The sequence below is a fragment of the Vulpes lagopus genome, chromosome 3 (genome assembly GCF_018345385.1).
Source record: "Vulpes lagopus strain Blue_001 chromosome 3, ASM1834538v1, whole genome shotgun sequence".
Taxonomy (NCBI): domain Eukaryota; kingdom Metazoa; phylum Chordata; class Mammalia; order Carnivora; family Canidae; genus Vulpes; species Vulpes lagopus.
This window is the reverse complement of record NC_054826.1, coordinates 151,610,803-151,624,694: the sequence shown is the minus strand read 5'-3', so window position 1 is coordinate 151,624,694 and position 13,892 is coordinate 151,610,803. Positions and strand designations below refer to the sequence as shown.

At 36.9% G+C, this 13,892-nt stretch overlaps 1 protein-coding gene across 3 annotated transcripts in view; it reads right to left on the bottom strand.

The window, feature by feature from the left end:
- Positions 1 to 13,892, bottom strand: part of DDAH1 (dimethylarginine dimethylaminohydrolase 1) — a 134,456-nt gene that overhangs the window by 25,357 nt on the left and 95,207 nt on the right. For all 3 annotated transcript variants that reach the window (XM_041747718.1, XM_041747720.1, XM_041747719.1), the window contains exons 2-4: positions 13,709 to 13,808; positions 7,147 to 7,220; positions 5,995 to 6,114 (exon numbers count right to left, since the gene is read on the bottom strand). In XM_041747718.1, coding sequence (XP_041603652.1) covers positions 5,995 to 6,114; positions 7,147 to 7,220; positions 13,709 to 13,808 — 294 coding nt within the window. The remainder of the gene's footprint in view (positions 1 to 5,994; positions 6,115 to 7,146; positions 7,221 to 13,708; positions 13,809 to 13,892) is intronic.

The following is a 13,892-nucleotide window of genomic DNA, read 5'->3' as shown; positions in this document are numbered from 1 at the left end:
GAAATTCAGCATGGCTGTTTTGGTCTCACAGCTTCAGATTATTTATGGCTCTATCATGCCAAAGTATTTTATTTTGGCCACCCTAGCCTTGTTGGCATCCAGCTCTGGGAATATCGTCAGATAAGCAACTGCTGCCAGGAAAAGAAGCATAAACAGTTGTTACAAACTCAGAGACTATTTGGTTTTCTGTTAATTTCTTAATTCAGGCATGGTAGATATTAAAAAAAAAAATCATTGTTTTGTGGCTCTGGTAAATACAACTGGAACAGACAACCAAATAATAAGACTAAATTAAACCTACAGTGGGATTGTCAGCATGCATTTCATATTTGGTAGGGACCCAAAGTGGGAAATCTTGTGGCTATACACTGTAATTCACTTTGACAACAACAACTAGAAATGCAGAGTCTTTATTTTTCCATTTCAATCACCCTGTTGATACTAGTTAGCTCTCATTCTATCTTTTGGTTTTTGCTATTTGTTGTTCCAGTTGTCATCAAAGGAAATTCCAGGCAATTAAAAAACATACAAAATCCAAACATATTAAGGGTTTTTCCATCTTCTTCCTTTATATGACCATCTATAAAATAACATGGACATTTTTGGACATAAAATCAATGCTGAAGCTGAGTCAAAATGAGAGGAAATACTGTCTGAGTGACCTCTATTATATAGTTAGTCATTCAAAAGAAAAAAACATGCCTCGTGCTATGCAATTTAAATTAGCTGCAAAGCAGCCCATGTCCTCATTCAAGGAATCTTACAAATGCAGTTAGTTATTTCAGGAAGTAGATAAGAAACCAAAAGATATTTCCATCAAGATACATTATGAGCATCATAATTTAAAATTACAACTCTACTGGAATCCACGTACTAGATTTCAGCTCCATTTACATGACAAAGACAAAAAAAGGAGTGGTGATCTCATAATTCTTTTCTTACCACATCCTTTTAGTACTCCTGTCAAAAGCATTTTAAAATAATAATTCATTGTGATACAAAAGAATAGAATTATTAATCTAAAAAGAGGCCAATAAACAAAATTGCAGATGGCAAAAGGAGAAAAGAACTGGTTTCTGCGAAGGGTTATGAAGGTGCGAGCACTCTTCTTGCTGCCTGGTTCACAGATGGCATAGTCCCCTGGCTTGTCAGCAACGCAGCCCCTCTAGCTCAGAGCTGCCTCATCTGATTAGTTTGGGGAAAGTTTTGGCTAAATGTCACTCCCCCACCTCTTCCCTCCTTCTCTGCCTCCCTCCCTTTGTCTTCCTTCCTTCCTTTCTTTTTTCCCCCCTAATTGACTAGAGGACTGAATGCTACCAAGGAGATTGAGTTAAAAATCAATACAGTGAGTCCCTCCAGAAGGTAGGAATTACAGTCTGTCGTCCTGTGACAGAGTGCATGTAATTAATCCAGGTTCCTGGAAAGGAAGTCGATTTTGGAATGGATCGAGGAAAAAATGTATGGGATGTGGTGCAAATCTACTCTTTGCTGTGTCTTTGCCTCCCCAACTTTACGGAGGTATAACTGACAATTAAAACTTATATATATTTCAGGTGTATAAGGGCTGAGGGGGTAGGGAAATGAGGAGATGTTGCTCAAGGGGTACAAAGTTTGTCTATTTTTTTAATTAATAAAATAAAAAACAGGTTAGTCTGCAGGAAAGATAGGAATCATATACAAGGTAAAGCAGGGGTCTTAGAGACCCCACTATTGGAAAATTATTTATGTAAATTAATCTCAGCCCACTTCCAATAATACATTATATACATATTTTTGTGAACTTTAAAAATTAAACATACAAAGCAGCCCCGGGGATCATGACTTCCTCACTCCTTAAAGTACCACTATTCTGACTGCTGACAGCATAGTTTTGTCTCCTGTCTAAATGAATGAAATAATAGAATATATATTTCTTGGTGATTGACTTCTTTTGCTCAAATTATGTTTATGACCAGCAGCTCCAGCTATGCAGCAACTGGAGCTCTTATCATCTTTGAGAAGGCAAACATTCCTTCTGCCAGAGTACTAGTAGGCCTATTGCTCATGTAAGAATTAATTAATTAATCTTACACTATTTTTGTTTATAGCTAGAAGGGCAGGATGAAGGTATAGTTGCCCAGAGGCATGTGCAGAATGATGGGAAGTGTGGAGGGAAAAACCATAGAATGGACAGGTTGGTCTGAAGATGGATTTTGCTTAGATAGTAGTATTTCTAGGATAAGACTTAATGTTAAATGTCTTTACGTATTTGTTCAAATCAACCTAGCTTCTAGTACTTTGAATGTATCAACAGTAAACTGCAGGAATAATATGTCCTCCTTCCTTCCTTCCCTTCATTAAATATACTCTGTATTAAATGTGCTCTGTATTAAATATGTTCTGGGCTTTTCAGCAGAGTCGCTAAAGTCTTCCTAGATTGATGACTTCATTTAAATATACAACGCACACACTATTAAATCTACTACAACCTAGACAGGTATGATGACTATCTCCATAAGATCCTACTTCATTAACCAAGAATCGATTGCAACCCATTACAAAGTGTTTCAAATGCAATAAGGCTTCCAGAAACCCTTAGGCTCTCAGCTTTGCATGAATATGTAAGAAGTAGTTTTCTGGCTCTGAAGGAGGCAAGTATTCAGCAAGCAGTGACAGATGTGAGAAATATTCAAGCTCTCAGTGTGTGGCACAGGAAGGCACAATTCACCTCCACTCTTAAATGCCCTTCCAAGAGATGCCCAAGTGGCCATGGGTTTCTCCACAGAGACATCAAAAGATTTGCAAGGGAACAACAGACATCTGAGACCAAACTCACATCTTTCCTGACAAGTCAGATCCTGGACACCACAGCAAAAAATGGGAAGAGGTGGTGAGTAGTTGGAGAGAGGGGCAGAGAAAGAGGAAGCTCAGCTGAAACAAATCTATGGCAAAATAATTGGGAAAAGCTTTCTAACTGTAAAAGAATGAGTATGGAGTGGAGTAGGCAACTGGGGAGAGGAAAATTAAGGAAATCTGATTCTAGAAGATTGTATTCAAAACATTTTATTTCATCAGATTTCAGTATTTTCATTTATAAAATGGAAAAATTAAAACCTATATGTGTTCACTATGTGCAAATGATCTATGTGTCTCTATCCATTTGTCTTCCTGCCTACCTATATCAGTATTATATCCAAATTAGTAGTAGGACTTACCACACTATCAGTTTTATTGACTTTTCTAATATAACAGCCAAAGCTGTTCTCAAATACATAAACAGTTCAGCTCATTAAATGTGAATTTCACTAACCCACCTAGTTCTGACCTGAGAATATGCCTGTTTGGAGATCTCATTATTCTTCCATTCAGTTTGTTCCTCAGCTTTCACTACAAAGTAAGAAAACCTTTTTAGGGCAGCCCCGGTGGCGCAGTGGTTTAGCGCCGCCTGCAGCACAGGGCGTGATCCTGGAGACCCTGGATGGAGTCCCAGGTCAGGCTCTCTGCATGGAGCCTGCTTCTCCCTCTGCCTGTATCTCTGCCTGTCTCTCTCTCTCTCTCTCTCTCTGAATAAATAAATAAAATCTTAAAAAAAAAAAAAAGAAAACCTTTTTGATGCTAGAAACATGGCAGGTGGGCATTTGCCAACTCTACAGGCCCATGGTTTAGGAAGCACATTTGCTGATGGAAAATATGATCTCTAAAGAGTGAATACCTTTGCAGTCAGTGAGGATTATTTATAGCTTCTGACACAGAATGTTTCAAGTATAGAGTGAACATCATTATTAACACTAACTCAAATAAACTCTACAGGAAGGAGGACTATAAAGTCCACACAGAATGCCCTTAAAAGATGTGATCCTAGGGGACCTGACTTGATGAAGAGATGAGAAAGATGAATGGAGAAATGGTGGCAAGTCCAAGGCATACAATGGGACTTGGTTTGGGTTTCTTTTTCCAGGTTATCAGTCGTTCTCTCTTCTGATTGCAGGGTCTTCCCCCTTCATTCTTTTCTTCTTTCTTTCCAAAAGAATAGTGGTCCAACATCTCTAAAGCAGTACAGACCCTACTGTTCAGAAGTTCAGACTCCTGCTTCATGGAGATAAATTCATCTTCTTCCTCACTTTTAAGTCGCTACCTCTTCAGACTTCACCTGCTCCATACAGCCATATCTCCAGAAGCCCCCAGGAAAACTCTTTATTGGTTGGACTAGCTTGTTCAAATCTCATGTATGTATCTGGCTCAGTCTGTGTCTGTACTGTGTCCCTACCGGGAATCCTTTAAGATCCACATCTAGCCCATTTTTGTCCATGAGGTTCTCACTGAATATCTAGTCCTCAAGGAGCTCTATCCTATCCTAGGAAGAGCAGTCAGGGCTACTTCATATAATGTTTTGCTAGTTAACCATACTGTATTCTCTCTTAGTTTGTTATGCATTAATTTCTCCAGACTTTTTAAGTTAGGGACATTTCTGAGTTAGGGACCAAGCTATTTGAGTTAGGGGTCTAGTCTACCCAGAATCGCAGATGGGGCTACTTTTTGTAATTTGTCTACCCAGAGGATGTCCCATCTGCTAATTAACACAAAAGCACAGCAGAGGCCAGCTTCAGCCCTCTCCTTCCCTTATACTCCATTTCAGACATGTGCCAACCAACCCAGCTGCCACAGAGACACCACAGTTAGTCCCTGAGAAGAAAAATAATCCTCCTAGATCCTTTGAGTGATACCATCCAACAAACGTTTTCTTTCAAGACACCACCTTTCATATTTGTGGAAAGTTAACACAGACTTCCAGATGAAGCAGAACAAAAGATATTCTCTAAAGGAAACACAGAAAAAGCCACCAAATTCAAATTTTGAGACAGGTTCAACAATCGTTAAAAGACCTAGAAATACAATCAAAGATACAGTATGAGTAAAAAGATGGAAAGGCCAGGATCGCTTGCTGAAGAAGCTGCAGGAAATAAAGGGGTTAAAACTCAGCAATTGGTAGGCAATGATTTCTTCTGAGACAAACTGGACCAAGTCTAGAACTAAGGTAGACAAGTAAAGACTTAAAAGGGCAAAAAAATTCATTGTGCGCCTTGGGGCATATAGATTTCCTCTCTTTGGCTGAGAGGAGCTTCTGTCTTTGGTCCTTTAGTAAGTTGTGAGAAAAAGGTAGTAATCCAGCCCCCCATTTAGTGTTAGCCTTGTGGCCTGGGATGAGTCATTTGACCTAGTTCTCATCTGCAAAATGGAAATAATACCATCTTTCTCATTTATTCATCATTCATCTGATATTTATTAAGGGCCCCAGCATGTACCAAGCAAAAAGGAAAAAAATGGTGAGCAAAACAGTCATGGTCTTTGCCCTGATGGAGCATTCCGATCATCTTTCAGGGCTATTATGGACAAGGAAAATGTCTTTGGACTATAAAGTACTATAGCAGTGGAAGGTTTTCTTCATTATCAATGACTTCCACTATTGACCCAGCTCTGTGATTTGGGAAAATCATAATTTTTCTGGGCTTTCCAGTTCTCATCTGTGAAATGAGACAAATTCCTGTCCTAAGTATTCCAAATGCAAAGAAGTTAAGGTTTTTATGTACTTTTGAATCATGCCTTTCTAAAAGATTATTATGAACTATTTCAGACACACAAAAGGATAAGAATAATACAACAACCCTTGGTGTACCAACTGTCTTACTTAAGAAAAGCACTACCAGTGGCATCCCCTCTTTTCCCCAGAGGAAATAACTGTGATGTGTTCAATATTTCTTATTCTGAATCATGGCCTTTCAAGGATACCTGGTGTATGAGTAAGAATAGTTCACCAGTGAAGAGTTCTTCCTACATTTAGGTGTTCTGATTCCCAATGAATGTGAGGTCATGAAGGTGTTTATCAAAGAAAGTTCAAGTACCAGCCTGTTGTCTTCCTGCTAGTCTTGCTTGCTGACCATCCACTAGACAAAATTAGGAAAACCATGTGGCAGGCATTGTGTGCTGCATTTCAAAGGAGCACAGTTTTGTATTTACCTTCAGAGCCTTCTGGGCAGATTCACTGGATCCAATTGCGATTAGGTTAGGCCCAGCCATGCTGCAGAAACTCTTCAAATGCAAAGCATCAGCCACCGGGACTGTGGAGACCGCATAGTCCTACATGTATGATAGAAATAAGCAGTGTGTCATTGCAGAATAATTCTAAAACTGATTTAAATTGGCCTGAAACAGGGCTATTTCTAGGGAGGTTGCCAGGGGCCCTGAATATCTGGAAGATAAACTGGGACCTGTAGTTTTTGGTATTGCCAGTTAAATAAAGACCACCTTTTTTTGTTTTGTTTTGTTTTGTTTTGTTTTAAAGAAAGAGAGAAAGAGTGCACATGCATGGGGCTAGGGAGGGGCAGAGATAGAGGGAGAGAGAGAATCTTAAGCAGGCTCCACGCCCAGCATGGAGCAGACACAGAGCCCCATCTCAGGACCTGAGGTGAAATCAAGAGTTGGACACTTAAGCAACTGAGCCACCCAGGCACTCCAGTAAAGACTACTTTTAAGAAGAAAATGCAGAGCCTCCTTCCAGATGTGTGATTGTGTCAATAGCTAGCTTTGCTGGTTGATCCATGGAGTGGGCTACTCTGGAAGGATGTCTGAATTTCCTGTGCAAACTAGAGCTTCACATCCTCAAGGCAAAAGAGTTTCTTTACTATATATCCCTTCCTAAGCAGTCTGGTGAGTCAATCTATTAATAATCAATAGAGTAAAGGGACTTTGAGAGGATGTACACACAATATCAAGCCCAGTTTCCAGCACACAGTAGGTACTGAGTACAAGTGATTCTTGATTCTAGTGTGAAAAATCTACGTTTCATGTTCAAGTCAGTTGGGTCTCCAGATTTTTTTAAAAAGTCATTCATTGTGCCATGAAACCTGCCAGGTGGCTGTATTTATACACTGGGAGAAAATAGAAGATGTTCACTATAACTTTGTCTTTTGTGGATATGGTAGCCCAGTGCAGCCTATTTATTGAGAAATTTGAATTTGAAACCTCTTAAAATTTCTAGCAAATGTACAAATATTAGGAATTATTTTGCAAAGCTGGTGACATCTAAACATAATTATTCATGACATATTGATTCAATGTGTCTATGAATATTTATTACTGTATGCCAGGCATAAATTATCCTTTACCTACCTTAAAAGTATCAGCCAAGATTTCAGCACCTCGTTGATTTGTCCTTTTGGAAAGGCCCACAAAAAATTCTCTGCCTGTAATAAATGTCATGGAACATCGTGAGTAGATCGCACCAGGGACAGCCCACTATTTCTTTATCTGTAAATAATGACCTTAAAGCATCAAACGATTCTTTCCTACCACAGAAGGCAGCTCTGCTTGTACTCTGACCCCTGCTTTCTTAACACAAATCTGATTTCAAACTTTATCCTTAGAAATAAACATTTTCAAATTCACAGAGGTAGAAAGTAGAATAGTGGTTGCCAGGGCCTGAGGGGAGGAGGAAGTGGGAAGTCAGTGTTGAATGGGTATGAAGTTTTAGTTTGGGAAGGTGAAAAAGTGCTGGAGATGGATGGTGGTGATGGTTGCAAAATAATGTGAACGTAGTTAATGTCTCTGAACTATACATTTAAAAATAGTTAAATGGTAAATTCTACAATATGTATATTTTAGCACAATAAAAGAATAAATGTTTCACTTAGGAAATAACACGATTAAATACATTCATGTGTAATAAAAAATTAAGTAATAGCAATAAGTTAGTAAGGCTTCCCTTTTTTTACCCTAAAAGAGTAACACTAAACATTTGAGATGAAGTTGGATTCTTTTTCTTCTAATGATGTAAAGGCTGAAGAAACTATCCATGTAAAGGGAGTTTAGTGCTGACTAGTCTTTGGGCCTGACCTCTAAAGAGATGTCTTTAAAACTCTTACTTTTTGTTTCAAATTAAAACATCAGAGATGTCTATTTGCAAAGTACTAAATTTCAGGAGGATGGAACTTTCTATTTATTTGGCTTTCTGAAATTCCATAAATTTTCTTCTCAGAAGGCAAAACACCAAATACAGGGATCCCTGGGTGGCGCAGCGGTTTGGCGCCTGCCTTTGGCCCAGGGCGCGATCCTGGAGACCCGGGATCGAATCCCACGTCAGGCTCCCGGTGCATGGAGCCTGCTTCTCCCTCTGCCTGTGTCTCTGCCTCTCTCTATCTCTCTGTGACTATCATAAAATAAAAAAAATAAAAATAAAAAAAAAAAACCGTTTAAAAAAAAAAACACCAAATACAAATGGTCTCCCTAGTTAGGGGCAAGCAAACAATTAATAATAATAGATAGTGATAGGCAATATGTAATTATGAGGACCCTTAACTTCCCTCAATTCTTTGAAAAAGAATTCTACACGTAATGTGAAAAAATATTCAGAGAAATCAGTACAAATCTTGATCCAGAACATTAGAGTAAAGCATAAGAATAGAAACAACGTAGAAAGAATTGCTTGATAGACTTTACAGATGTTACAACTTTAATCCTCATGATGTCCTTATGAAAGAGGTAAAGACATAGGTCAAATGATGTTATGATAAGTTCCAATGGTTTATGCTCTTGGCAGACAGAGCCACTCTTTGGTGGCAGACTCACAGGTTTTTTGCTTTTGTTTGGTAATGGTATGTCTGTGTTGTCTCTTGAGAAAACTCACTACATATAAATTAAAACTTAACTAAGGGAAAGATCTTTTATTTTATAAAAGTGTTACCTACTTTATTAAAAAATTCAGCTGAAAATAAAAAAAAACAAATCCCTTAATTCTCTCTCTTAATCCTTAATTCTTTCCTTAATATAAAATAGATTTATAAGTTAGATTTACATATAATTTTTAGGAAAAACATTTTAAAAATTAAACAAATTTAAACAAATTTATAATGGTGTGTGTGCACACTATTTCCTTTTTAAAAGACTAAGGTAGCCAAGCACAAAGGAAAGCAAACTGCTTATCTCTTTAAAAAGTAAGTTGGATTTCTGTTTCTGGTAGGATAGTGGACTACATCCCCTAAATGGGCTTTCTGATGAAAATAATTGAACTTATAGAACTAAAATGTTAAAAAAAAATTGTTGTTGTTTTGTCTCTTAGGTCATTTCTGTATCAATTTACCCTTTTGCCTCATTCTTTTATAGGAGAAGCTAGGTCATTCATCCTATTGATGATCCTGCTGTGTTCTGGATTTGGCTGGTTACTTCCTGTGTATCATCTAACATGAAATTGTTCCTTTATACTTTGTATTTTCAGGAAACTGATAGTTTCATATAGATGCTTAATTAGATTCTTGTTAAAATTTTTTTTTTGACAGGACTACTTCAGAGGTGGGGCTGAACTATTGTATCACATCATGTGGCACTTGACTGACAGCCACATTTTCAGTGATACTACGCAATAATCTGTGTGTTCAATGGTAAGTAGCCTGATTTCTCCATTATAAAGATCCCTACAAGTTTTCATAGAAACGTTTTAATAGCCTTTGATGATCATTGCAAAAATCCATTATTTTATTAGGAATCTATATTTACTGGCTAGAATTCTCAGAAAAAAAAACTTTCTCAAGTATTTGGCCTACTTGAAATAAAATTCATAAAGGAAAGATAGTTGAATGGCTGAATCTTTCCTTCACTTATTAACTATCAGAGTAGTGAGTAGAGTCCCTAGTAGCTTACAATAATGACTGATATGTTTTTAAAATAACATCATTGTCCATGAATGAATGAGTCAAAGAGTAAGTCATAATGGAAATTAGAAAACATCTAAAACTAATAATAACAAACATATATCAAAACACAAAGGATTTAGCTAAAGCAATACTTGGAAGCAAAATTACATAGCTTAAACTACTTGCATTTAGATGAGAAAAGGTTCAATATTAAAGAGGCAAAGTTCCAACATGAAAAGGACAGAAAAAAAAAAAAAAACAAACCAAAGAAATTTGAAGGAATTAAAGATAGAAACAGGAAGAGGAAAAGAAATCTGTGTGTGTGAGAGAGAGGATTGAACAAAGTCCAAAATTGGTTCTTTGGAAAGATTAATAAAATTGACAGATCTCTGGCACAAAAGAAAAAAGAAAAGGCACAAATAAACATTACAAATGAAAAGGGACATAGGTATAGTGCCATGAAGCTTAAAACAGATATAAAGAAGATAAGAAGTTTATATCCAACATTTTGACAACTTAGATAAAATAGATAAAATATTAGAAGACAACAGAATTCTCAAAAGCTGACTCATAAAATCCTCAATTATTCATGCAATCATTAAAGGAATTGAATTGGTTTAAAATCCCTCCACAGAGAAAGTACTTGGCCCACAGAGCCTGTTTATAGGTAAGTTCTATCAAAGTTCAAGGAATGCACAATTCAAATAGTACTGATTCTTGAGAATAGAAACATAAGAAATATTGCCTAATGTATGTTATAAGGTTAACACAACTCTTTTACCAAAATCAGAGAAGGAAAGCAAGAAAAATTACAGGTCATAGAAATGAAAGTCTTAAGAAAAAAATGAACAAAGTAAATCCAGCACTGTAGTAAAAAGAGAATATATCATGATAGAGTTTGATTTCATCCTAGGGATGCAAAATTGATCAAGTATCAGAAAAATAAATTAGTGCAATTAACCATATCAATAGATTTCAAGAAGAAAATAATATACATTTCACTGGAGCAAAAAGTGTTTATCACCTGAAACTCCATTTCTCACTGTTTACTTTAGAGAAACTCATATACATTCCCAGGAGACATACACAAGAATGTACAATACTGAAAATAATTGAAAAAACTGGAAAACACTCAAATACACATCAGTAGTAGAATGGATAAATACACCGTGGTATATTCTTAACCATGGAATACCACATAGCAGTGAAGGATGAAAAGCTATAGCTACTACACCAAGTTAGATCGAAAACAGACAAATCGCAGAATAGTTCATATACTATGACCCTGGTCATATAAAGTTATAAGACAAGTAAAACTAAACAACATATAATTTAGGAATGAATAGATTGAGGTAAAACTCAAAGAAAGATAAGGCAGTGATTAATACAAAATTCAGGACAGTGGTTACCTCAGGCTGAGAGAAGCTAGAGGTTGGCAGTAGGGCTCCTGTGGTCCCGGCAATATTCTATTTCTTTAAGCCAGGTGGCAGGCACCAGGTGCTCATCTTATCATTGGTCTTTAAACTGTACATAGACATTTATAACTATTTTTATTTGCTCCATATTTCACAAGAATAAAAAATAAAAGTAGAGGTAAGTTGACATCTATTTAAGAGAAATAGGATTGAAATAATTTCTGCCAGTAGCTGACACCTGACTCACAAGATTCTCAGTGGAACTGGAGTTGGATAGTTGCTTTCCTTCTGTCCATTTCCTGATAAACTGTTAATGAAGCTTTGAGTTGCAGAAGAAAGAGGACCCAGAAGGCATGGAAAGTACTACAGATTTTGTTTTTTACCCAACTCTGCTCAATCTAAAAATTGAGTGATGATGGCTGGATGATATCATGAATGTGGTTAATGCTCCTTGAATTGTATACTTAAAAATGGTTAAAATGGAAAATTTCATGTTATATGTATTTTATCATGATTAAATCAAAAAGGAAAAAACATGAGAAGTAGGAAGTAGAAGAAGGCAGGACCAGGCATTAGGCATGAATGAGGTGCCACGCAGATAAAGATCTAATATCCTAGGACTATCTCAATTTTGAATAAAATAACTTTCAAGATATTAACTTAAGGTTTAAATATTACCAAAAGAAATTACAGATAGTGTCAAAGGCAAGCCTCAGTTCTTAGGTACCTAATTAGAAGTTGGGGCCAAAACATAAGGGTTGAAAGGCTATGGAAAGATCTCTGACCAAAGGAAGAGATTTCTAGCATAAGCTGTGTCATGACCTGAGAAGGTTTTAGGGACTCTGTTCAGCTCAGCTGTTACGATAACTAAATGGCCATGAACACAGCTTGGTTTTATTTTTATTTTTTAAATATTGTATTTATTTATTTATTATGAGAGACACAAAGAGAGAGGCAGAGACATAGGCAGAGGGAGAAGCAGGCTCCTTGTGGAGAGCCTGATGTGGGACTCCATCCCAGGACCCAAGGATCACTACCTAAGCCAAAGGCAGACGCTCAACCACTGAGCCACCCAGGAGTTCGCACAGTTTGGTTTTAAACCATACTTCAAATATTATCTGTACCTGCTTACAAGAAGTTATTTATTATATGGCTATGTTCCAGTAAAAAAGGGTTTTTACTGTAAAGAAGCGTGATTTACACATCTCGCTTTTCACAAAAGCCTATTTTCTAAGAGAAACAGGCTGTTGTTCTGTGCTGCAAAAAGAGTGGAAGTGCCATCAATGGGAGACACAAAGAATATCTAAGGGGAACTTACTAGGCAGATTCAAAAGAATGCCTGAGTCTGCTTGGACATGGCCAGAGCTGAGAATGCAGCGTAGGCCTCCCTGACCCCTTGTTCTGAATTCTTAGAGCTCACTGGGTGTGCACACTGTGCCCCAGAGGCAGGGCCCTTGCCGGTGACAATAGTAGCACAGGTTGTGCAGTGCATAACTCCAGCGGGTACTGTTCAGAAGTCTGGGATAAGAGTGGTGTCACCTGGAGATCAGCCACATAGTGGCCCCACCCATAGGTACATGACACTGAGCAAGGAATTAGTGGTCACAGGAAAAATACCTCTCCCCCTCCAAGAACATTTATTATATAAAAATGTAAGGACTACAAAGCATTATATTTATATTAAGATGAAGATGGCTATATTTTCTCTATATACACAAAGGATTCAATATAAAATTCACATCAGCTAAAATATTAGAACTCAAAAAGCTTCATGTTTTCAGTTGGCCACCTGTGCCAACTGGTTCCCCTGGTTCCCCAGTCCCTGGGAACCTACCCTTGCTGGTAGGGCTACATCTAGGAGACAGGTATTTATAATCTCTGACACTGAGGGAAAAATAAACTCTCACTATAAATTAAAGATGATTATCAATTGTCTTACTTATCAGCATAACTAGAATGAATCTGGGGATCCATTTTAGTACATGACTTTTGCAAAGCAATAATACGATTATAAAGAGCTGGAAAGGTTAAATGCTACAATTACTGTTTCTTTACAAGCAATATTATGCCCTCTATAAAAGCTGATTCTAGTTAGATCCATAATAATATTAGCTGTTTATATTTGGTTGAGTTCTGCTATTACTCATCTGGCATTGAAGGCAAATCAATTTGCATTGAAAATTATTTAAATTCATCTTGCTGTCAGGGCAAGAAAATTATTTGTAAATGATGCATCTTGAGTTAAGAATCTTTTAAATACAAACCAGATATAATAACACACAATGCAAAACCATGCTACCCACAAACTCACATTGTAGAATATAGTAGATGCAACCTACAAAATGATAGGTACACGCTGATAACATTTTTGTAAAAAAAAATAGACAAATACAACATGCATACAAAAGTACTAAAAGGACACACACCCAAATGTTGAAATGATTATCTTTGAATAAAAGGTCAGTTTTGTTTAATCTCTTTTGTGCTTTCAGTATTTTCCAAATTCCCTGGAGTTAGCATTTTCACTTTGGTAATTAAAAAAAAAAAAACAACCAACCCTATAGTTAGTTAAACAAGTGAACACAAGCCAGGTATTTAGTTTTGAGTAGGAGAGAGTGAGGATGAAGATACCTGTGAATAAGACGTCTCCACCATCTAAGGTTGCATTTTCATCTTTCATCTCTACTAGATTGAGCTGAAGTTTTTCTAATGCTTCTTTCATCATGTCAACCTGTTGAAAATAAAATGATTCAGATTGATATCCTATCATTTTCTTTTCTTTTTTTTTTAAGATTTTATTTATTTACTCATGAAA